Consider the following 26,075-nt stretch of genomic DNA (forward strand, 5'->3'; position numbering starts at 1 on the left):
ATATGCAGAGATTCACATAATATAGAGCTTGTGATATTCAAGATCAGAGAACTTTATTGACATCAGAATCTTTTACGTGTGTTACCAAAGTACTACACACTGAGGGGCATAATCGAACATGAACGCCCATCTCCTTGGGCGTCTATCTCCAAGAACGGGTACGTGAAGGGGCGGGACAGACCGTATTTTCGAAAAAGATGGGCGTCCATCTTTTTTTTCGATAATACGGGTTGTGCCGGGCAAATGCACCGGATTTGTGCGGATTTGAGCGGTATCATTTTTCAGCAATAATGGAACCCGAAGGCGCCCGGCTCAAAAACACATCCAAGGCATTTGGTCATGGGAGGGGCCAGGATTCATAGTGCACTGGTCCCCCTCACATGCCAGGACACCAACCGGGCACCTAGGGGGCACTGTGATGGAGCTGGGTATGGCATCTGAGGCTGGCATACAGGCTGGAAATAAAAGTTGTTAAAGTTGTTTTTTTTTTGGAGGGGGTTAGTGACCACTGGGAGAGTCAGGGGTGGTCATCCCCGATTCCCTCTGGTGGTCATCTAGGCATTTAGGGCACTTTTTTGGAACTTGTTCGTGAAAAAAAAAGTCCAAAAAAGTGACCTAAATTCGCGCTAAAAACGCCTTTCTTTTTTCCATTATCGGCCGAGGGCGCTCATCTTTCCTCGGCCGATAAACACGCCCCAGTCCCACCTTCACCACGCCTCCGACACGCCCCTGTCAAGTTTGCCCGTTTCCGCAACAGATTGCAGTTGAAGACGCCTAAAATCGGCTTTTGATTATACCGATTTGGGCGCCCACGGGAGAAAGACGCCAATCTCCTGATTTGGGTCGAAATATGGGCGTCTTTCTCTTTCGAAAATAAGCAGGACTGCCAAACACAGGGATGGAAAGAGCAGCAAGACTGTGATATTCTCAAACAGAGAGACAAACATTCATAGCTTGGAGCTTGTGATATTCACAAAGAGAGAGAGACAGCATGGATCTAACCTTGTGATATAGCCAGGGGCTCTTGAAGTCTGGTTAGAGTAAATGTTGCTAGCAGTGAGTCATGTCTTTTTGCTCTGGAAATAGAATGGGAAAGGGAACCTTGAAGGGGAACTTCATCTCTTGTGGTCTAGTTTGTCAGAGCATGGGTGGGGTTTCCTGGCAAATATGAGAGAATCCCTTCTTTTCCTTCTTATGTGGAGAAGAGAAGGTTGCCTTCTACTTAAACACTAGTCTGAAATACTGTAGATCAGAGCCAGAAAAGCACAATGAGGCAGAACAGAAGAAGATTAGAATAGAAGAATCCTTTAGTCTGCAAAATGTAATTTCTGGTACAGTACCAGTCCCGTGTAATCTTCAGTTTCACCCTCACTCCTACAATTACAGATCCTCTGAGCTTTTTTCCAGATATAACCTTTCACTTTCCTACTACTGAGGATCCTCTGTGCATGTCCCAGATGTTACCTCTCACTTTCCTGTTGCTGAAGATCCTCTGCTTGTCCCAGATGTTACCTCTCACTCTCCTGCTGCTGAGGATCCTCTGCTTATCCCAGATGTTACCTCTCACTTTCCTGCTGCTGAGGGATGTCAGATGTTACCTCTCATTTTCCTGCTGCTGAGGGATGTTAGATGTTACTTCTCACTCTCCTGTTGCTGAGAATCCTTTTTCCTGCTTATCCCAGACATTACCTCTCACTTTTCTGCTGTTGAGGGATCCCTCTGTGCTTTTCCCAGATGATACCTCTCACTTTCCTGTTCCTGAGGATCCTCTTGGCTTATCTGCTTATCTCAGATGTTACCTCTCACTTTCCTGTTGCTGAGGATCCTCTGTGCTTATCCCATTGAGACAGTCATGGGGAAGCAACTTCTTGCCCTTTTAATTTGTAGCATGGAATGTTGCCATGATTTGGGTTTCTGCCAGGTACTTGTGACCTGGCTTGGCCACTGTTGGAAACAGGATACTGGGCAAGGTGGACCATTGGTCTGACCCAGTATGGCTATTCTTATGTTCCATGGAACTTCCTCGAGTGTCCCCTAGTCTTTGTACTTTTTGAAAGATTAAAAAATTGATTTACATTTACCTTTCTACACCACTTGGGATTTTGTAGACCTCAATCATATCCCCCCTCAGCCATCTCTTTTCCAAGTTGAAGAGCCCTGACCTCTTTAGCCTTTTCTCATATGGGAGCAGCTCCAGCCCTTTAATCATTTTGGTCACTCTTCTTTGAACCTTTTCTCATTCTGCTATATATATTTTTAAGATATGGTGACCAGAATTGCACACAATACTCAAGGTGAGGTCACACCATGAAGTGATACAGAGGCATTATAATAGTCTTGATCTTATTTTGCACCCCTTTCCTAATAATTCCTAGCATCCTGTTTGCTTTTTTGGCTGCCTCACACACTGGGCAAAAGACTTCAGTGTATTGTCCACAATAACACCTAGATCTTTTTCTTGGGTGCTGACTCCTAGGGTGGACCCTAGCATCAAATAGCTATGAATTTAATCATTCTTTCCAATGTGCTTCACTTTGCACTTGTCTACATTAAATCTCATCTGCCATTTGGATGCCCAGTCTTCCAATTTTTCACAATCCACATGCGTTTTATCAACTTTGGATAATTTTGTTTCATCTGCAGATCATTAATAAATGTTAAATAGCACTGGTCCCTGTACAGATCCCCGGGGCACTCCACTATTCACCCTCCATTGAAAGAAATGGTCATTTAACCTTACCTTCTGTTTTCTGTCCATCAACCAGTTCCTAATCTTCAACAGAACATTGCCTCATATCCCATGGATTTTTACCTGGCACACCTCACCTTGAATATTTCAGTGTAGGCTTTGAGTATAACACAACAATTGATTGTTACAATGTAATCCTCACATCACCGCATTGTCGTCCCATTCTGTCTTTCATGTTGATCAAGCTTCCCTTATACTCTGTCAAGTGGCTTCACTCGGCATTAACCTCACAAACTCTGTTTATCTGTTACCAGTGCTTCTTTTGTAGAAAAAAAGGTGCCGGTACTCATTATGGGCGGGGTCACCACATATGGCTCCACCCCTATGATAGCCACACCCACATTAACCACACCCCCTATACCAGCCATGGCGCATATAAACAGACATCATTGAAAATATTATAGTACTATAGGAGAAAAAAATAACTTGATTTTTTTTCATGATAAATAATCTCTGTAAGCTCTTACAACTCCAGTATACCCAGTGCAAAATAAGACAGCCAATGTAAATTCTCAAATTGGACATATTACAAACACTAAAATGAAAATAAAATGATTTTTTTCTACCTTTGTTGTCTGGTGACTGTTTTTCTTTCCATATTGGTCCCAGTCTGTGATTCTGCTTTCCTTTGTTTTCGCTTAACTCTTCTGTGCCATTTGTCATTTTTGTCTTCTTTTTCTTTGCTTTCTTCAATATTTTTCAGGCTCTCTCTCTGTCCAGATTTAATTCATTCTTACTATCCATTCTTTAATTTCCTTCATCTACCTGTGGCTTTTCATCTTTTCCTCACCCTTGTTCTCCCCATGCCCCTTCCTATTATTCTCCAGTCTTTCTCTATTCCCCTTTTCCATCCAGCAGCTCTGCTTTCTCTCCCCATCCTTCCAGTGTCTCCCCTATTTCTTTCTGCATTCTTCCATCCAGCGTCTTCCCTCTTTCTCTCCCCATCCTTCTGTTTTCCCTCTCTCTCTCCCCATCCTTCCACCTGTTTTTCCCCCCCTCTCTCCCCATCCTTCCATCTGTTTTTCCCCCTCTCTCTCCCTATCCTTCCATCTGTTTTCCCTCTTTCTCCCCATCCTTCCATCTGTTTTTCCCTCTCTCCCCAATCCTTCCATCTGTGTTTTCCCTCTCTCTCCCCATCCTTCCATCTGTTTTTCCCCTCTCTCCCCATCCTTCCATCTGTTTTCCCCTCTCCCCTCTGTTGGGTTCCCTCTTTCCCTCTCTCCCCAATCCTTCCCTCTGTTGGTTTCCCTCTTTCTCTCTCTCCCCAATCCTTCCCTCTGTTGGTTTCCCTCTTTCTCTCTCTCCCCAATCCTTCCCTCTGTTGGTTTCCCTCTTTCTCTGTCTCCCCAATCCTTCCCTCTGTTGGTTTCCCTCTTTCTCTCTCTCCCCAATCCTTCCCTCTGTTGGTTTCCCTCTTTCTCTCTCTCCCCAATCCTTCCCTCTGTTGGTTTCCCTCTTTCTCTCTCTCCCCAATCCTTCCCTCTGTTGGTTTCCCTCTTTCCCTCTCTCCCCAATCCTTCCCTCTGTTGGGTTCCCTCTTTCCCCAATCCTTCCCTCTGTTGGTTTCTCTCTCTCCCCAATCCTTCCCTCTTTCTCTCTCTCCCCAATCCTTCCCTCTGTTGGTTTCCCTCTTTCCCTCTCTCCCCAATCCTTCCCTCTGTTGGTTTCCCTCTTTCTCTCTCTCCCCAATCCTTCCCTCTGTTGGTTTCCCTCTTTCCCTCTCTCCCCAATCCTTCCCTCTGTTGGGTTCCCCCTCTCCCCAATCCTTCCCTCTGTTGGTTTCCCTCTTTCCCTCTCTCCCCAATCCTTCCCTCTGTTGGTTTCCCTCTTTCTGTCCCCAATCCTCCCCCCCCCCCCCCCGCGACACTCCGGGCGAGTCCTGCACTTAGTATTTTTTTTTTAAGACTCAGAACGTGCGAACGATGCAGCCGGCAACGATTGAAAGAGGCTGTCTGGGCTGGCGTCTGCGTCGGAGCTTCCCTCACCCTCTGCGAGTCCCGCCTTCGTTGTTACAACTTCCTGTTTCGCGGGACTTGCAGAGGGTGAGGGAAGCTCCGACGCAGACGCCAGCCCAGACAACCTCTTTCAATCGCTGCCGGCTGCATCGTTCGCGTGTTCTGAGTCTTAAAAAAAAAAAAACTAAGTGCAGGACTCGCCCGGAGTGTCACGGGGCGGGGCGGGCAAAAAAAGGTGCCGGTACGCCGTACCGTTGCGTACCGGCACAAAAAAAGCACTGTCTGTTACCCTCTGTATCGCCAGCTCTTGCCTCCACACTTTCCACCTTACTGCACCGTAAGCCTGGAGTAAATTTCCTGAGTCAGTGCACCATGCTGTCCTCTCTGGCCTTTTCCAAGCCCTACATTAAATAGAAGGTGTAATAATCCAAATATCGCATTAACTGCACAAACTAGAAGAGGTATTGTTGTGAAATGCCTAGCCACCCTCCTGGGGTTACCTCGTGGCTACTTAGAGGGTGTATCACCAGCACAGCTCAGTTCCACTTGCACCTGTCACTCGTGTTCTACGCTTGCACCCTCCTCCCTCTGACTGGATCACAGCTACCTCTGGGCATGCCTCCTGCTCTCAAATTATCCCCAGTGATTTCTAGGTTACTGGAGCCACACTCACAGTGGTCCCACAGTTCCTGGAAAGCACAGGCCCAACACACAAATCATCAGGATTCTTTATCAGTCCAGACAAAGAGGCAATAAACTAAATTGTTTATTGTCTTTAAAAATTGAACAGAGTACAAAAAAATGTGTAATCAGCAAACAATAACAGGTAACTGAAATATGGATCAAATATAACCCTAACTAAACATTTGTTTACTTTCTAGAAAGTACCTGGAGAGATCAGGACATATAGCAGTTCACCAGTGTATTTAGTTAGTTAGTTAGTTATTAGGATTTATTTACCGCCTTTTTGAAGAAATTCAGTCAAGGTGGTGTACAGTTCAAATTTAATTGTTTTACAGGGACTTAGCAAAGAGATTCTACTCTCTTTTCTTGACAAAGACTGGGGAAATAAACCAGTACAATCCAAAGGAAAAGAGCTCCTGGCCCACTCAGAGCCCAGTCAACAAGTTAAAAAAAACAAACTGGTTACATCACTGTAGGCATTTCCGTGATCTGTCTGCACTGCTAACTAAAAGAAAGAAAGGCCATTTCTTTGTAACAGTTTTATAACATGCACCACCTACTGGCCAAACTAGAGAAATGTACTTCAAGAATTAATAAAGGCAGTTTTATAAACTCCCTGAGCCCATACGCCAGGCCTCTCCCTGCCCATCTTCAAATCCTTGCTGAAAGCCCACCTCTTCAATGTCGCCTTCGGCACCTAACCACTACACCTCTATTCAGGAAATTTTGACTGCCCCAACTTGACATTTCGCCCTTTAGATTGTAAGCTCCTTCGAGCAGGGACTGTCCTTCTTTGTTAAACTGTACAGTGCTGCGTAACCCTAGTAGCGCTCTAGAAATGTTAAGTAGTAGTAGTAGTAGTAGTAGGCTTAAAACACACTGTTTTGTCACAGGTATATGCAAATTTAACTATAGAATAATGTCATTATACCAGCAATCAAAATTGCTCTACAGTGAATAATATATGTGTTTCAGTCCAACTTCAATGTCAAATATAATAATGAGCCTCTATAAAGCCCCCCCCCCCCCCCAAAAAAAAAGTACAAACATTCCTTTATTGAAAATTCTTTTAAAAAGATTAAATACATTGACTTGTATTGTGGAAAAGAAAAACATCTGTCCCTGCAATTTACTTCAGTCCTGTACCCATCACCACCTCAGGAGAAGGTAGTCCTCAGGGAGTCATCGATGAATACAGTACTGATAATGGCATTGCAACAAGCACACTAGCCAGTGGGTTTCACACACAACAAAATTGGCATCAGTTCAGAAAAACCATAGGGTGCAATTCTCAGCTAAATTTTGTAGCTGAACATGGCAGATTTGAAAAACGCAGATTGGGACTGGTTTTAACAATGTCCAATTGAAAACTCTAATTCAAAGTAGCTGCAAAGGGCAAGAAAGTCCATGATTGTGATTGGTCACAACACCATCCAATAAAGACCATTATAATTCAAAATGGCTCCAAAAAGAGGGAAAACGCAGTCAGTCTCTTCTTTTGAATACATAAATAAATAAATAAATATACAAAGAAGCCAATCAAGAGAGAGTTTGTCATAACCAATGAGAAGCTTTTCTTATCACAAACTCAACATGCAAGCTGTTGGAACTCTTGATAAAACAGTAGCCTATAGATGTGTCTATAAGGTCCTTTGATATTAAAATAGAAATGGACCAGCCCAATTCATTGTTGAGGCGATAAGGAGAGACAGTATTTAAATTGGTCAGTGTTATTCATGCTGGATCAGCGTTTTGTTGAAATTATCACCATGCTGTGGAGTCTTACATCTTCTAAGGTTGAGAAAATTAGATCTCCACAATTAAGAAATTTCTCCAACAATTCAACTACTGGGGCAAATGAGCACATAACATGCAGGATTTGGTGGTACATATGGACTCCTTTTGGTTAGTGTAGGTTTTTCTGCACCTTCAGATACCACTCGAGTGGACAGTGCTCTTTATTCAGTCTTTTACAGGAACAGCCTTTGTGGGGTGAAACTGACAGGGTAGTACATATAGAGGGGCATTTTCAGGAAATCATTAAAAACCTACCTGTTCAAAAAGGCATACCCCGCCGACCCAACATAAATGCTTCCACTCTGCAACACAACATAACCAAAGCTTGTAATGGACTCTACATAATCTTTTCTCTCTTTGATTCCCATTATAACTGAAACATATGTTCCTTACTCAACCACAATATAATAACCATCCTTTGTTTGCTGCACCAGCCTGCTGGTGAAAGGATGGCTCTCAGCTGGCAGCAGCGAGGCTTGTGCACATCAGCATTGTGTACTATTTTCTTGATTCCTCCAGCCTGGAGCCCTGAGAAGTTCTTTTGAATGCAGTCCTCAGTCCTCTGTTTGGACTGGTGCCTTGTGTTCTCCAAAACATCCAGCATCTCTTCAGTGTTCACTTCATAGAAAACCTCCACCAGACGGCATTGTTCTGTTGTGAAAGGTTGTGCATCTGCAGGAGGCAATATTCACTTTTCAGTACAGTATTTAACTGTTAATTAACGTTAGCTGTGAAGAGTTCTAGTGGCTGGTTTGGTTCTGGAGAAGTCTGGAATTAGTGTAAGAAGTACCCAAAGCTCACAGGTTCACTTTTTGGCCTTCTCTGCAGAACGGGTCTCTGCGCCCTTAAAAGCTCACCCACTATGTTCCAGTAACTCTTGAGTTGGTTGAATAAGAGGGGAATAATTGAACGTCGCCGGCGAAATAGGTCGCCGGTGATCTATTTTGGCAGCGGCGCAACAGCTGGCTGGAACCGTATTTTCAAAAAAGATGGCCGGCCATCTTTTTTTTTCGATAATACGGTGTGGCCCGGCCAAATGCCTTGGATTTCGCCGGGTTTGAGATCGCCACTTTTGTTTTTCCGCGATAATGGAAAAAACTGCCGGCGATCTCAAACCTGGCGAAATCCAAGGCATTTGGCCGTAAGAGGAGCCAGCATTTGTAGTGCAATGGTCCCCCTCACATGCCAGGATACCCTAGGGGGCACTTCAAACATCTTTTATAAACAACCAAATTAGCTTCCAGGTGCATAGCACCCTTCCCTTGTGTGCTAAGTCCCCCAAATCCCCCCCAAAACCCACTGCCCACAAGTGTGCACCATTACCCTAGCCCTAAGGGCTGAAGGGGGGCAACTACATGTGGGTACAGAGGGTTTTGGGGGGTTTGGGAGGGCTCAACATTACCCACCACAAGTGGAACAGGTAGGGGGGGGGGGGAATGGGCCTGGCTCTGCCTTTCTGCAGTCCACTGCAACCAACAACAACTGTTCCATGGACCTGCATACTGCTGTCAGGGTGCTGGGTATGACATTTGAGGCCGGCATACAGGCTGGCAAAAAAGGTTTGTATTTTAATAATTTTAGTGTGGGAGGGTGTTGGCGACCACTGGGGGAGTAAGGGGAGGTCATCCCCCATTCCCTCCGGTGGTCATCTGGTCAGTTGGGGCACCTTTTTGAGGCTTGGTCGTGAAAATAAATGGACCAAGTAAACCCGGCGAAATACTGCTTATCGCCGGGTTTTATTTTTCCATTATCCGCGAAAGCCGGCCATCTGGTAGCCACGCCCAAGCCTGCCCATGTCCCACCTTCACTTCGCCGCCAACACGCCCCTTTGAACTTTCGCTGGCGAGGCGAAGGGAAAGCGGCAAAGCTATCACAAATGTAGCTTTCGATTATACGCTTTTCGCACGCTTTTGCGAAATCGCCGGCCATATCCCGATTTGTGTCGGGAATTAGCCGGCGATTACTTTCGATTATAAGCTGGTAAGTGTTCAGAATCAATCAGAGATCCACTGCACCCTGTTTCCTGCATCTATTACTATAACATCCCTAAGAGGTTAAATTTCTGGATTTGAATGAACAAGCTAAAACTAGAAATGTTTCTTATTATTTTTGTTATGGCTAAGGGACTGATGAGAAATAAAGTGAGTAGAGCAGAATTTTGAACTAGAGCTGGAGGATTTTGTTTTCTAGAGCAGGGATTTGATTTGATCCTCTGAACTGGGTGTACAGAGCCTTGCAAAAGTCCTCACATGTATATTTTTCCACATTCAGTCATCTAAAATATATAATTTAAAATGCATTAATGTAGTAGTTTGTATCATTCATCTACACAACATATTCTGCACTTTCATTGCTAAAGAACAATTCTAGAAATAGTCAAAACCTTATTATAGATACATACCAAACATGGAGCTGCCAAAAATCTCCAGGATACTTCTGGAAGGTATAGATTGGGGGCCATGAGAAAATTTCAGTTGCTTGAATATTCTTTCAGGCACTGTCAGGTCTATCATTGCAAAGTAGAACGAGTTTGGCATCAAGACCCTGCCTCAGTCGAGCTGTTCCTTCAAAGTCAGTAGCTGTGGGTTAAGGAAATTGGCTGAGGAAGGTTGCCATGATGGGGTCTAAGATTCCTATCAAGTCTGCTTAATATAGATTCCTTCTCATTCTCTGTCAGTTTGGGTATATGAACCTACTTAAACTAAAGCCACTAAGTTCACATACCATGTCTTTTACACAGCCATCCAGCCCTGTTCCCACATCTGTCCTCTTTCGATCCCAGACATGCTTCCAACTTCTCCAGTAGCTTACCTCAGCCATCTTGGAAGCCCAGTTCTGCTCTGTCGCAGCCATTAAGCTTGTGACCGTGAACTCTCCTTGTCAGTTTCCTCAGTCATCTTTGTAGCCCAGTGCAGTTAATGTTATGTATTTTGTTGCTTAGGACATGGTGAATGTACCATATGTGAGGTGCTTGGGCATCATCATTCTTATATAAAATGTGAGGAACCAGCATGTTAACCAAATACCCCACAATACTCTGCTGCTGATTGGTAGTTTCCTGGCCAGTAATTTATAGTAAAACCTTGTCAGATGTTCCCAGACACATGTGGCTTGTATTAACCATTTGGTACTTTAGTTTTGGGTAAGCAGAAAGGGAAGGGGAAAAGCAGGGACAGGATTTGAATGATAGATTTCATTATTCATCTTTTCCAAATCTGCTGTGAAGGTGAGAGTCTCTCTCCAGCCCATGAGAAAGATGGAAGCATGACACTGCTGCTTTTTTTCTACCAGCTGATGCCAACATTAGCTACTGTGGATTGTCCTTGTTCCTTGTCACAAAATCAGCCACAGTGGCACAGAGCCAGTGTCTGGTAAAACAGGGTTCACCTTACTCTTTGAAGTCATGATTTTCGAAAAGGCGCCAGTGGCTTCCCTGAACATGGCATAAAAGCCCTGGAGTGGATGACAGTGCACAGACTCCAGCCAGCCTGTAATAATGATGTCACCACAGGTTGCAGCATAATGCTAGAAAGTGAAATAGTAGCAGATTATATGACAGGTTTCACAAAACCCTTTCTTTATTATCCATGGAATTAAAAGATCACCACAATTGTGGCCACGTCCCAAAGAGAGACTTAGTGCCTAGTAATGGAGCCTGCCTAACCAAGCCTTGAGCATGGATCCTCACCCTGCTCATGTGCCACACCCAGACCCTGGCAGCTTTCATCCAGAAGCACAGTCAGACATCATTCCTCTCTGGTAAAGGACTTGAAATCCCTTATCTTCAGCTTCATCTGAAATGTTTGCTGCCAGGATTACATTCCAAGAGTGCTTCATAGCTGTTCTTGCATGTTTCTGCTTCCAATAAGAGCTTTGAAGCTCTTGGTTTGGTATTTTTCTTTTTTCAAGGTAACTCTAAGGGCCAGTATAGTAACATTGTAACATGAAAAATGACAGCAGATAACCGTGTGGTCCGTCCAGTGTGACATTAAGGTGACCAAGGTTGAACTTGCTGCTCCGTGCAGGTTACCGTCCCCTCCTTTGTCAGGGTTGTACTTTGCGGTTGATGCGGGGTACTGCCTCTATGCTCTCTCTCACTCTCTCTCTTTCTCTCTTTTTTCTTTCATGTGTGTGGGTCAATTATGTTTTACTGTGATTGAAAATACTCTCGGCTTTTATTTCATCCTCTTCCCATATAGGGATTCTCTGTGTTATGCCTTTATGAATCCTGTTACTGTTTTTGTCCCCTCCACCTCCCATGGAAGACCATTCCAGGCATCCACCACCCTCTCCATGGAAAAGTATTTCCTGATTTTGTTTATTACCCTCCCCCCACCCCGCAGCTTAATTTCATGTTTTCTTTCCAGTATTTAAGTGTCTGTATCATATTTACCTGTCCCTCCTCTCCTCAATGGTATACATATTCAAGTCATCTTCTCATACTATTTTATTCACTTTCCTCTCAATCACAGAGTCTTTTTACATCCTTGGCAAGATATATCCTCTAAAACTGAACACAGTACTCCAAGTGGGGCCTTACTGATGACTTGTACAGGGACATTAACACCTCCTTTCTGTTCATTATACCTCTCTCTTTGCAGCAGAGCATTGTTCTGGCTTTGGCCACTGCTTATCACATGGTTTGATCACATTGAGATCCTCAAACACTGGGAGCCCCCTGATTCTCAAAACTCTGGCGCTAGAGACAAGGGCACACAATCAACAGCACAAGAGCAGCACTGAAAACTAGTTCCCCAATGCCCAAACAAATGGGATGCAAATTTTATGCGCACTAGTAAAGCGAAAGCAAGGGGAAGGAACACGTAACCGACGCATGCGCATAAGAGCTGCGCTTACTGCGAAACTCCTGGGTGCTTGTGCCAGGCAAAACAGGAAGTGCAAGAGCACATCGGCAACCTTCCCCCTTGAAGGGTGTATAAGTTTAAATTCCCTAAGAGGCTCACACCAAAGCACAGGAAAACAGGCGTCAATGTCCACCCTCTCCCTTGGCTTTGCTCAGACTCGCAGACATGTTTTTTTTCTCACTGTCAGCACTACAGGCTGCACGGGTTTCGTTCTCCTTTAAAAAGAAGCCAAAACCCAGCAATTTAATGTGAAAAATGCAAAAGAAATCCTCTCCTCAAAACCTGAATGCCATCCCCGACCACATTCTGCAGGTATTAGATGTACCGTGCTATGGCAATTATTGAATTACAACAAGCAGGCTGGGCAAGGAAGGCATAAGTATTAATTTGGTGAAATTAAAATCCTTGTATCTACTCTCTGCATTCAGTGCTCTGCTGTATTTGCTTTGCAGATACCCTGCCTCTATGGTCTTTTTACCAAGCCGTGGTAGCATTTTTAGGTCGCAGTAGAAATCAACTTGTGGTCAACGCCGAGATGCCCATAGGAATGTAATGGGTGTCTCGGCATTTACCACCAGCTGATTTCTACCGTGGCCTAGTAAAATACCCCCTTAGTGACTACTAGGCAGAAGGACTTTGTTCTTTCCAGTGCTTCGGTTTTGCATGGAGAGGTAACAGGTGCTGCCCGACTTTGTTTCATGTTTTCGCTCATTTACTATAGGAAAAGTTTTATAAACCAACTTTACAGCCATGATCTTACAAAAGAATAAAAACATATGAATAGCACCCTTATAAAACAAAACAAGAATGTACATCAGTGAACAAACTCACAAACAAAACATACAGAAATAGTATAAATCAGATCAGCATTGCAACAGATTAGTGAGAACATTTAAAGAAGCATCTTATGTAGAAAAAGGTCTTTGTAGTTTGGATCTTTTAAAAAATTGTTTAGAAGTTATTGTTAGGCAATTAAGTTCTGCCCCACAAAACTCTAAAAAACAATTGGGGCTGGTTAACCATCAGGCAGTAGTAAATGGTTCCCTGGGGCAGAAGTTTCTGGAAGGCAGCAAATAATTATACTCAAAGTAAAACTGTAGGCCCTGACATCCTTACAAACTCAAAGAATCGTCAGCCTAATATAAGTAGGAGTTGAAGTCAGATGGTGGAAAAATAGGGGAGTTGGAGTTAAAGGTTTGGTGTACCGACTCCACAACTCTGGTTAAAGGTAGAAGTGCTGGCTCCACTGTTACCCTGTCCCAGTGCTGGCCCCCTTAAATAAGCATTAAATCTGGCCATATAACAAGTTAAAAGGGCCCAAATTAGCAGCAGGCCCTTTACTGAAAATGACCCTATTTTATCTCTTAAAAATTCACTTGACCCCAGAAGATGATGAAGACAAAATAGCAGAGCTCCCTTCCCTTCCCCTTCCTTCCCTCATCCAGCATTAAGGTAACACTGGTGGCAGCTGTAGTAGCAGTCCTCAAAGGGCCCCGTGTTTCAGTGTGCACTCACAGAGCCCAGTGAATGGCTTCCCAGTCTAACAGGAAATCCACACAGGAGAAAGGAGCAGGACCTGTGCAGAGTCACCAGTTCACAGGCCTCATGCCAACTGCCACTAGTGGGTATCATTCAGAGAGGAGATCCAGAAGGTAGATGGGATTTGGGAACCACTGGTATAGGCCCTGAAAACTAAGAGACCTGTGATCACCCCCTGCTGGTGAATGCATAACTTGCTTAGAATATCAGACTCATGTTGTCCCATTATGTATATTTATAGGATAGTTGTGGGAAGGGGTGATGCTGAGGTGATCATGATGTAATTATCAAAATCTTGGGGCAGGGGGTGACCCCAGGAGCCTGAAAGCTAATTGAGAAGGGCACAAGGCTGAAGGCTTGCCTGGAGGTCTGATACCCCTGTAAGGGCCCTGCCAAACTAAGCTGTAAGAGCTGTCCAACAAGGAGTCTTGGTATGAGGCTGAAGGTTGAAAGTATTTCTTCATGCAAAGTCAAAACACTATCAAAAGTTAAAAAAACAAAACAAAGCCATATAATAGGCACAGAGGCTCCTAACATAGTAAAAGTCAGTAAACAAAGGTTATTTGTCCTTGTATACCTTGTTCTAGCCCTGGATATCGCCTTTCCTTGCTCTTTCTAGATCTCTTAGCTGGCTGCTGTAACCTTTACCATTAGCTGCTGAATGTAGTCCAACCATCTGACTGCCCATGCAGGCTGCCCCTTCATCTCTCCTAATTGTTTATGGGAACATTCAAAAATCTGTCCACTGCTTCCCCTTACCAACTCTTCAAGGGATCCTGCCACAGCTGCAGGATTGGAAAAATCTGAGGCACCTAAAATTCAACATCTGGCGTGGGCCGCTGGGGCCAAGCTCAGAAGGAGAGAAGAACTTGCCAGTTCTGAGGCCCGGCCTGGCCTGGCCTGGCCCAAGAAGTTGAAGCCATTGCCCCTGCCAGGAATTCTTCCCAGGCTGGAAGGAAAAAAAAAAAAAAAACCTTGCTCCTCCTGCTGGTGGAGCTCAGGCTAAGACTTTGAGGCCCAGAGTTACTCCCTTTTGCTAGGCCTTGTACTACTGTGTTGGGGCTAAGGGTGGGAAGGGGGAAAGAGGAGAGATAACCTGGAAGGAGTGAAAGAAGCAAAAGGAGGTGGGGAAAGTGGGAAGGAAAGAGAGAGAGAGAGAGAGAGAAAAGCTAAATTTAAAAATAAAGGATTTAAAATATAGACAAAAATATAAAGATTGATAGGATTAATTTATTTCACTAAGAGTTATTTTATTATTGTTTTTATGACTGTTATATGTGTATTTATTGTTCGATGTATTGAATATGTTCTTTATTTTGTAGCTACCTTGCACCTTCTGGATCTGCTGGGTTCTAAATATGTGTACAAATAAATATATGAAGAGAAAAATAAGAACAAATAACCCAGATAACAACAAATTGCTCTTTTTAGTAAGCTGTAGTAAAAAGTGGCCTTAATGCACATCCTTATGCAGGTTTTTCCCACCCGCTAAGGCCTTTTTACTGCAGCTGTAAAATGGCCGATTTTCTATTTTTTTTGTATTAATGGCTTTTGCTAATGTTGCCATAGCGCGCAGCCATTAAGAAAATTACCGTGTCACCACTTCCGCCACCCATTTTGTAGGCGATAAGGGCTCGTGCAGTAGCCCTGCATTGTTTAGTGCAGGAACACCCACTCTCTGCCCCCTGTTGGTGCAGGCAGATTTGGCAGTTACCACAAGATGCCCGAGTGGTATGCCATTTTAATCCACACCTAATAGCTTAGTAAAAGGGCCCCCAAAATGACCAAATTGGAAAGAGAAAAAAAAAAAGGAAAAATGAATTGGCTGGTGCTTACGTTTTCTAACTTTTTGCCAGCCTGAGGAACTGTGCTGTCACAGTGTGAGTCGGCTACATCGGCTCCACTTTTCACCTTCTTCCAAGTAGATGGGCGCCTGGGTTTCTATAGCTAGAATATAATATAGTCCCTCCTTTTTGCACTGTCCTTTCTTTCAGCCTCAGAGATGCTTCAGATCTATCATGTTCCCCCCCCCCCCCCTCCTCTGTTGGTAAGTCATTCAAAGCAAAGCCGGCGTTTCTATGAGCCCTCCCCTCTCAGTACTATAACATATGACCCCTCATACTTTTTATAAGAAAATGTCTCTTTGTACTTTACTGGAGCCTGCTAAACATTCAAATGCTTCTATTTTACACCCCCTTCCCCTTTAAGTTTCTCTTCTAGCAAGCAGTTTGTTTCTGAAGTGTCACCGTAGCTATGGGAAAAGGGGTAAGAAGGGAAATGGGCAGATAAGATAGCTCTGCCGTCTGGATGCCATTTTCTGTTTCTCCAAGGAGAGAGTTAAACCTTATATCGAATATGATCTCAATATAATCGATGACCTAATGTATGTACAATCCAATTTGTACTCAGGAATCTTCATGCAATACCATAATGTATTCTTCTCTACCATGTATGTATGCACACGGTATATATATACCAAGATCTGTCCCATATATGTTATATTCCATGTACGTTCCAATTAAGTTACCATATATGTATGTATGCACTTTATCGCAATTTTACCATTTGTAATTCTGTTACCCGGAAATGGCAACCGCCATTACGGCAAATGTAAGCCACATTGAGCCTGCAAATTGGTGGGAAAATGTGGGATACGAATGCTACAAATAAATAAATGTTATTTATTTATTGGGATTTATTAAATGCCTTTATGAAGAGATTCCCTCAAGGCATTGTACTGGTTACTTGCAGTGGTTATTCTTGTGCAGTGCCTGGCTTGGCCAATCATCCACCATGCTTCCGAAAAGAAGACTTCCTTGCAAAGTACCTCTTCAGTAGGTTCTGCTAGTGGTCTGTTAGGAGCTAATAGCTGCCATGATGAATGCTCTAATGGGTTTTAATTGAAGTTAATAGGTGACCAGTAACAGAAGATGAAACAGTTCCTCTCCACACTGACTCCTGGTCACAACATCAAAGGAGTTGATTTTAGCTTACTGTGTGTGTGTGTGCAGTGTCTGAAATTTGCTCTGCTTTGAGTTCCTGAACACTTGTGGGTTACTGTGGGGATAAATTTCTACTGAGATAATCAGCTAGGAGCATCCAAAGTCCTGAGCAGGAAAACATGACATTTAGTGAGTGTTTGCCCTTGCAAGTGATGTTGTTATAACAGGGTTCCTAGACCGTGATGAGCCTAAGAGTCTGTCCTTCAGGACTCCTGGTGTGATATTAGTGCCTTCAGCTAGAGGCTCTGAATGCCATTTGTCCAGTCCACACTGGGGCTAATGACCTAGATTTTCTTTCAGCTCATTTCTTTCTGTATTAATAATCTTTGTTCTCTTTTCTTCCTTGTCTCTTCCCCCTGGATTTCCCCTCCCCCTTCCTTTCTTTTCCTATAACTTATCTTTCCTTCTGTTTCCCTATTCTCCTTTTGCCTTGCTTTTTCCCCACTTTCTCTTCCTTTCCCCCTCTTTTATCTCCTTATTCTCCCCTCTTCTGTCCTCATTCCACCCCTCTCACCCCTCTTCTTTATTCCATTCTCGTCTCATTCCACCCCCCTCTCTTCTCATTCCACCCTCTCTCTCCCCTCTTCCCTCATTCCACCCCCTCTCTACTTATTCTACCCCCTCTTTCTTCTTTTCCCCCTCTTCTTTCTTCCCTTCTCTCCTTATTCCACCCTCTCTCCCCTCTTCTTTATTTCATTCACTCCTCATTCCACCCCTCTCTTCTCACTCTTCTTTCTTCCATTTGCTTTTCATTTCACCCCCTCTCTCTTCTTTCTTCCCTCTTCTTTCTTCCCTTCTCTCCTTATTCCACCCCCTCCTCTCCCCCCTTCTTCTGTCCCTCCTCTCCTCATCTTACCCCATCTCTTTTCTGTCACCCGTCTCCTTCCCTTCTCTCCTCAATCCACCCCCTCTCCCCCTGATGTCTATCTCTCTTCCTGCAGCACTGGAGGGCGGAGGTATGTTTTGCCCTGGGTGATTCCTCCTCTGCACGTATGGCCTGAGGTTCTCACACTGCCACTGATGTGATCTTGAGTTCCTCTGCATGTCTTTCTCAGTTCACCTGCTTCTGTTCCTGATGCTCCCCTCTCTGTCCCCCTCCATCCCAGATTCCTAGTCACCCTGTGGAGTGTTGTGCTGCTTACACATTATGCACAGCTGTGGGGCCAGACTTGCCTGTACTTGCAGTTTTGAGTCGTTATTTGCTTCTGGTGTATCTTTATGAATTTTTGCACTTATCTGTCTTAAATCACTTTAATATCTGAAGTGAGAAGGGGAGGAATGATATCACTTCCAGCACCGGGGTTAAGTGTCTGGGTGGGGTGGGGGCATGAGTTGAAGGTCTTTTCAGCTTTTTTGCTCTATAAGGGGGGGGGGGGTCTGAGCACAAGCTCTATATGAAGAGGATATATTAGCAGTCTATATGTGTGCTCAAATCCACAAGCATTGATTTCCCATCCATTCACTCCCCCCTCCACCCCGAAAATGTCATCCTCTGCATCTCTGCTTGTAGATTTAGTTTTCTCCAGGACCATTCTCACTCCCTTCTTCCGCTTCCCACAGGCCCAGCGGCATGTCACTGACCTGTATGAAGACCTGCGAGATGGACACAATCTTATTTCCCTGCTGGAGGTGCTCTCAGGGGACAGCTTGGTAAGTGGGCTTCATGGAATATCCGTCTGCTTGCCTGCCTCTCTCTCTCCCTCTCTCTGCCTGCCTGCCTGTTTCTCTCTCTTCCTATTTCTCTTATCCCTCATCCTTATTATCTCTTCTTTTTACATTTTGTTTTACTGCTTTTTTCTTTTCTCTCTTTCTCTGCTTTCCTGTCTGTTCCCATCTCTATCATCTCTCTCACTGCCTGCCCCTCTCATCTGTCATTTCCTTTTATATTTCCTTTTATTTCTCTTTTTCTTTTCTCTCCCTGTCTTTCTGCTTTCACTAATATTTCTCCTTCCTTTTGCTTAACGAGCCTATGAGATGCCCCAGACTGGAGGAACCAATTTGGTGACTGCCCATCCAAGGATACCCCAACCAGATAACTCTGCCCCCTCCCCCAGCCCCTTTCCTGAGGTTTCTTAGATTATTTTAAGTAAATTACAACATATATATTATTAAAGCAAATTTCCTGTGGCATAGCAGGAACTCCATGTTCAGTTTGGCCAGAATTAGTGTCTTGTTTCAGGGGCTGCTGAGTGGCGTGTTACAGGGAGCTTGCCAGTATGGGTCTGGTTTTATAACAGGATGTGTATTATATATAGGCATATGCCAACAATACTGATAAACATCCTCTAGAACAAGGGACCGCAGAATGAGCACCACCCGGAGTGAAAATTCAGTATATCAGTGTTCATTCTCCAGTAGTATTGAAACTGCTGATAGTAGTTTTCATGGCAGGTTAACTGCTTTGTTAGCAGTGTTACAAACTCCCTCCCAGCACTAAAATTAGCTTTAATGTACATCGCCAGTCTCCCAGTTACAGGACAGTGTTATCAGTATCACTCTAGTGTCTATGAAAAAATATGTGTGATTGAAAGAAGCCCACCAAAAATCAGGCTTTTAAAGTGTGCAACATTCATCAGTGAAAATATAACACTGTTACATATCTCTTAATCCATGAAGTAGCGGCTTTAGCCTGTCTAATAGAATGCAAATGCCCGAGGCAGAGGTAAATGTGCATATTTGCTTGAATATTTTCTAAAACATGTGCATATATCACTAGTCCCAAACTCTGCCCCTCGCGGGAGGGCCTGCACATGCTGCGGTAAGCATGTGCCAAGTTGTTGACACACATACACCACTGCATACACCACTGCTCAATTTTAGAAAAGGTCTTTTCTTCATGTAAAACAGAAATCTTTAAAAAATAAAATGCCTCCAGGCGCAGGGTCTGGGGTCATGTTTGGGCATTGCGTGAGTACCCAGATGTGTTACAGCCCATGAGGTTATGAAGAGCTCACACAGAGGACAGAAGGACAGATCATGGTAGGTGATAGTTTGCTGGTCCCTGTATTCTTACAAACTTTCACCATCCACCCCACAGAAAAATTCCTTTCTGTACCTCAGGGGTCCTGCTTTCAGTCTCAGAAGACTGGGGGTTGCTAGTGTGTGTCCAGGTGTGCAAAACAAGGTAGTCACAGGGCCAGCCCAACTGTTAGGCAAGACTAGGTGCTTGCCTAGGGCAGCAGTACAATCAAAATACAACAATAGGTCCTGAAAGCCACACAGACTGAAAGCACATACTTTAACCTGTAGGTTTATAGGATGTGTTTGATGATCATGATTGAGTTTAATTATCAAAATTGGGATAGGGAGGGAGGCTTGCAGGCTGGGGGTCTGAACTAATTGAGGGGGGGATGTAAGGTTGAAGGCTTACCTAGGGCACCCACCATCCTTGCACCAACTCTCATGGTAATGACCAAGAAACTGGCTAGGTCTATAGAGAGTTTACCTAAAATTCTGATCTGCTTCTGTGGTCCCACAAGTACCAACCAGTCCTTCCAACCCTCTCCCTCCTTTTGACTTCCCCATCCTCCATGCTGACTTATGTTTGGCTCTGTCTTGACCCAAATGGCAACAGAATGCCAAGCTTCCAGGATCTACATCAGAGGCCTCTCTACCCTTGGATCTAAAAATAACCAGCATTGGAGCAGGAATTATGATGCCAAGTTACCTAGGATGGCCACCAGATCACCATCTTAAACCTGTGGTTCAAGGGAGTTGCCATAGTTTTGAAAGACCAACATGGGGTTAGGGACCTGGGTGGAGAGCTGTGGTGTCTGAGCATTAGATATTGCACAGGCCACTTGCCTGAGTTCAGACGACGGCTCCTGAGGTTTAGGCACACTGCTTTGGTCCCACATAAGCCCTCATAACCCCTTCCACTCCTCAGCCATGATTACTCCTTCTGTTTCCTTTTGCCTTGTGACATTTTTAACACGTTAACATCACTTTGGCTTTTGATAATTGTCTTGCCTTTTTTAGCCTTCTTTGTTTTCTTCTGTTTGCTGAACTCTGCCCTGACCTTTACCCTTTGGCTTTTGCCTCCCTTCTTGCACTGCTCTTGCTGGGTAGCCGAGGGAACGAGACGTGCTCAGGAACTTGCGGTTGGTGAGTGGGCCCTGCTCATGTTTGCAACCAGCATGTTCTTGCCATTAGCATGTTAGCCTGGTATTGGTGGCTTCAGCTTTGATGTCACTTCCTTTCTCAGAGACCATATGCATGTCATGGAAATTAATGGGCCAGGGATTCCAGCAGAAAGAGAGCTACATCATTGGTTGATATGGAGAGAGTAGGTGGAAGTGACATCAGATTAAAGGCAGCCAATCAGATAGCTTTGCTAAAACCTTTGCTAACCATGACTGGCAAGCTTGGTCTGAAGAAGCGCAAGTGAGGACTGAACAAATGATGCATGGCAACTTCCTTGGTGAGGTGTGTGTGGGGGGGGGGGGCATGAATTCCTGAGGGGTCTTTGCACCAGGCACTGACATAGGGTTACACACGCCTGGCACTGGGTCTTGGAGATGCTTTGAAAACTTGCAGTGCCTCAAAGATTGTACATTACTCGGGACACATGGTGTTTCAGCAAGGGGCAAGACATCCCCCTTATAGAGGTCACACGATCAGAGCTGAAATGAAGCTAGTAGAGAGGGGTTTCTCAGATCAGTATGTTTTAAGGGCAAACACTATGTGACAGATCCTTAATCATAATTACATCCCACCTCCCTTGCCCCTAAGCCATGTGTCAATGTGGAGTGGAGGAGTGGCCTAGTGGTTAGGGTGGTGGACTTTGGTCCTGAGGAACTGCGTTTGATTCCCGGCACAGGCAGCTCCTTGTGACTCTGGGCAAGTCACTTAACCCTCCATTGCCTGCCGCATTGAGCCTGCCATGAGTGGGAAAGCGCAGGGTATAAATGTAAAAAAAAAAAAAAAAGCATGGTCTAAGATACCCACCTCTCCATCCCTCCTCAAAAGAAGTGGCTAGTGATGAGAAAAAGGAACCGATGGGTTAAGAAAGTGGGGATTCTGAGTTGGGGGGGGGGGCCTTGTTCTTCCTTACTTGCTGATGAAGAGGGCTTGCACGCTATCTCTCTTTCTCTCTTTGTTAAGGAGTAGTCTCTTTTATCACTCTATCCGTTAACCATGAAGGGGGACATCTTGTGAAAGTACAGAGCTGGAGGCATTGTCCTCGCTGCCTCCAACATTAGTAAACTCTCACTGATTGTGTTGGGAAATCCAGGCTCCGTTCTTTGAAAGGACTTTTGGTTAGTAGAATGGAAACATGTTCCTACACGTGCATGCACTGAAGAGTTTGACCTTTGTAGGGGCTGGATCCTTCTAGGCGACAAGCTGTTGCATATCTGCAGCAACCGCAAAAACAAATGGGGTTCACAATTTGGGTCCAAATAAAGTTTGATTTTGGAGCATCTTTCCCTGGTGTTTGGACTGATCTCTTGAAGTTGGTTTCTTTTCCACTTTTTTTTGTGTTGTGTATCTGCAGCAGCCACCTGAGTTGTCTTAGATATATTGTTATAGATTTTATTATTGTTACATTTGAACCCCACACTTTCCCACTCATGGCAGGCTCAATGTGGCTTACATGGAGCAATGGAGGGTTAAGTGGCTTGCCCAGGGTCACAAGGAGCTGCCTGTGCCTGAAGTGGGAATTGAACTCAGTTCCTCAGTTTGCCAGGATCAAAGTCCACCACCCTAACCACTAGGCCACTCCTCCACTCAGGAATAAGGTAGCATTGCAGGCATATACGAATTTATTTCTTATCTGGTGATGTAGGTGTGCGGGGGAGAGGGGAGGGGATCCTGGACACCTCCATCTGCGGACATGCCTCACCATGACTGAGACCTGGAGAGCTGTAATGTATAAGACTTGTTAGCTGTTCCAAGCAACTGCCCTGAGCCCTGCCCATCCTGGCTGGCTTCACAGGCTAGTCTGTTATTCTCAGCCCCCGCATTATTCAGGAGCAGCTGCTTTTCATAATGTCAGAAGAATAGTGAAAAATAAAAAACTTTACCGTGAAGAAAAGTGGTGCCAGCCACCTCTCCTACCTAGTCAGAATGATGTGAGAAGCTTGTGTTTCCTGGAATGAAGTGGGGGTAGGGCATCTCTCCAGCCAGGTCTGTTAGTTGCCGAGTGGATCTATGGCCTGCTAGCCTCAGTACAGAGTGTGGGTGGTCTTGGATGCCCTTACGGCTGGCAGGAGAGAGAAGGGAGTGTTGCCTTCTTGAACATCTACAACCTTCCTTGTGTGTTAAAGAAAATTCTCTGCTAGTGTAACTTCCCCCATCTTCTTCTGCCTTCTTCCACATGTGAGTCTAATCATCCATTCACCTAAGCAAGCTGAAGACTGGTGTCTTGTGGAGAGATGAGTGAAATGTATTGACAGGCCTGTAGATTGCCTACCTTGCCAGTCTTTAGGAGAGTGGGGTGGCGTAATCTCACAACAAAGTGCTGGGAAAAGAATGACTCTACCCAAATACGAGGAGAGTCTGAATCCTAAAAGTCCCTGTTCACCTGCATCTGGCAGGTTTCTCCCCCCTGACACAGAGCACCAGTCACTGCCCCTTCCCCAGCTACATGAAGCCTGGGTCACCATTCCACTCCTGTAACGTGACAGGGTGTATCAGTTGGATACCAGCATGAACTGCGTCTCCTGTTCCTGCTGTAGGGGCAGGGTGGGTCTGTTCTAGAAGAGTTAAGCACAGAAGATGGTGCACTGGGTTCAGGCTGGTTCTGCTCGGGAGCTGCAGACCATTACCAGGGCTGCCCTTGCTGCTGTTTTCTTTGGCACCGCTGTCTTCCTGTCGCTCTGCAGGATTACCACGTACCCTCTGAGGGGATTTCCAGCAGATATCCTGAACCCATCTCAGCTAATTGGCTTAGATCCTGTCTCAGAAACATGGGGTGGACCCCACTTCCCCTGACTTCCTGTTTCTAGACTTTGGCATGTGCTCATAGGGCATGCATTGGCCTGTTTATGCTTTTAAAAAAGGCTCTCAGAACCCACAAAGCTGATAAAGTAGTGCCAAAGCCCAGATAAGATGAATTGCATGCTCTCCTGAATCAGGACACACACTGCTATGGGGTGCTGTCAGCTCAGCTGGTGGTGGTGTCCTTAATTACCAGGACCTGCTCTATCTCCCAGAACAGCAGCCTTGTAGTGGGGGGTGGGGGGGGGGGTGGATCTTTAGCAGCCAAGCATAAATACAACCCGGATACCTGAAGAGGGGATCTTTATCAGAGCTGTGTGCAAAAATCACATTGATACACACAAAGCGTGATTACAGCATGAGTAGCTAGAGAGATCTTCATCAGAGCTGCGTGCAAGAATCATACTGATGCGCATAAAGCACGAATACAGCATGAAGAGATGGAACAGATCTTTATCAGAAGCCAATGCAAGCATCACATCAGTACTACTACTACTTATCACTTCTATAGCGCCACAAGGCATACGCAGCGCTGTACATTAAACACGAAAAGACAGTCCCTGCTCAATGAGCTCACAATCTAAATAAGACAGGTAAACAGACAGAACAACTAAGAGGTAAGGGAATTAAAGAGGTGGGGTACAGGGCAAGTGAGTAGAGGTTAGGAGTCAAAAGCAGTGTCAAAGAGGTGGGCTTTTAGCCTGGACTTGAAAACGGCCAACGACGGAGCTAGACGAGCAGGCTCGGGAAGTTTATTCCAGGCGTGAGGTGCAGCGAGATAAAAGGAACGGAGTCTGGAATTAGCAGTAGAGGAGAAGGGGACAGACGAGAGATTTATCTACAGAGCGGAGTATCCGAGGGGGGGGGGCGTAGGGAGAGACAAGAGTGGAGAGGTATTGGGGAGCGGCATAGTGAATGCACTTATAGGTCAGTCAGAGAAGTTTGAATTGAATGCGAAAACGGATAAGGAGCCAGTGAAGTGACTTGAGGAGAGGGCTAATGTGAGCATAGTGACTTTTGTGGAAAATGAGTCGCGCAGCAGAGTTTTGGACTGATTGAAGAGGAGAGAGATGGCTAAGTGGGAGGCCGGTAAGAAGCAGGTTGCAGTAATCTAGGCGAGAGGTAATAAGAGTGTGGATAAGGGTTCTGGTAGAGTGCTCAGAGATGAAGGGACGGATTTTGCTGATGTTATAGAGAAAGAAACAACAGGTTTTGGCAATCTGCTGAATGTGAGCAGTACAAATGGAGTACAGTTTTCATCTCTTCTACTAAGCCTGAAAGCTTTTGGGTACTTGTTGTGGTGTCCAGGGATTTCCCATTGGATTGTTTAAGGGAAACTCTTTGTGGTATTATTTCCTTTTAAAGATTTGCTGGTTGGTCGGTGCCATGGGAAGGATTTTCTCATATACTTTACAAGTGCTGTTGGCCTTTTTCCTATTGAGGGCTGGGGCAATTTGTCAGTGAATAAACACCCATTTAAAGTGCTTACAGATATCTACTTGGTAATTTCCCCAGTAAAGCACAAATACACCATGGCTACATCTGCCTGATCCATGTAGGCATGAGACTGATGCATGTGGTGCGTGAGTGCATCATGGACAGGCGAAGAGCATGGAGAGCTGAAGAGTAGATTGGAGCAGAGCCCCATGCTGGCATTACCCTGATGCATGTAATGCATGAATACAGCATGGACAGCTGCAGAGGGAATCTTTATCAGCCAAATGCAGGTATCACACTGATACAAAAGGAGTGTGATTTCCAGTTTTTCTGCGAAGCTTGAAATCATTTGGTGTCCTTGGAATTTTCAAAGGAAACTCTTAGTATTTCCCTTTAAAGGTCTCTGGTTGTCCAATGCCATCAGAGAGTTTCCCTGTATACTTTACAAGTCCTCTTGGTAGTATGCATTTGCTTCCCCACAGAGGGCCTGAAGCAATATTTTAAAGATCCCTTTGGAAATTTCCCTAGTAAAACACAAATATGCCATAGCTGCCTGAAGGGTAGAACTTCATCCGCCTCTGTACAGGCAGTGATGCATGAATGCAGCATGGAGCCCTGTGCAAGCATCACAATGAAACATGAATACAGCATGGACATTTGGAGGGTTGACTAAGGAAAGAATATTTTGAATGATCAGGGGTGAAGAATGCAAATTAATGCAAAATTATTAAAATATAAAGAGTGATGTGTGCATTCGAAGGCAGGTAGGCGGCTAGTCTGTGGTTTCTAGTAACGTTGCTACTAATGGATTTTTTTGCAGCCAGATGAAGGAGTTAGTTAATATTTAATGGAGGATTTTAGGATGAAGTGTGGCTGTGGCCACCAGCCAGAGCTGATGACTGCTTTTTCAGGCCGCCAAAACTGTGTTGTGACTGAGAACTGCAGTCTGTGACAGTGTGTGGGGGGGGGGGGGGGGGGGGAAGGGGAAGTGGCGCTAGAATCTGTGCCCTGACCACAGCACCTTCTTTCAGCTGGAATACCACCTCTACCCTTCAGAAGGAGGCAGGAGCCAGAGAGCTTGGAGGGGGGGGGGGGGGGTCGGAGGAGG

General features: G+C 44.9%; 1 protein-coding gene across 1 annotated transcript in view; it reads left to right on the top strand.

The window, feature by feature from the left end:
• The window catches only part of PLEC (plectin), a 285,737-nt gene that overhangs the window by 126,346 nt on the left and 133,316 nt on the right, over positions 1 to 26,075 (top strand). The window contains 1 exon segment of the mRNA XM_030220355.1: positions 18,152 to 18,241. Within this exon segment, the coding sequence (XP_030076215.1) occupies positions 18,152 to 18,241 (90 nt within the window).

Source organism: Microcaecilia unicolor, chromosome 1, assembly GCF_901765095.1.
Source record: "Microcaecilia unicolor chromosome 1, aMicUni1.1, whole genome shotgun sequence".
In the NCBI taxonomy this organism is placed as follows: Eukaryota; Metazoa; Chordata; class Amphibia; order Gymnophiona; family Siphonopidae; genus Microcaecilia; species Microcaecilia unicolor.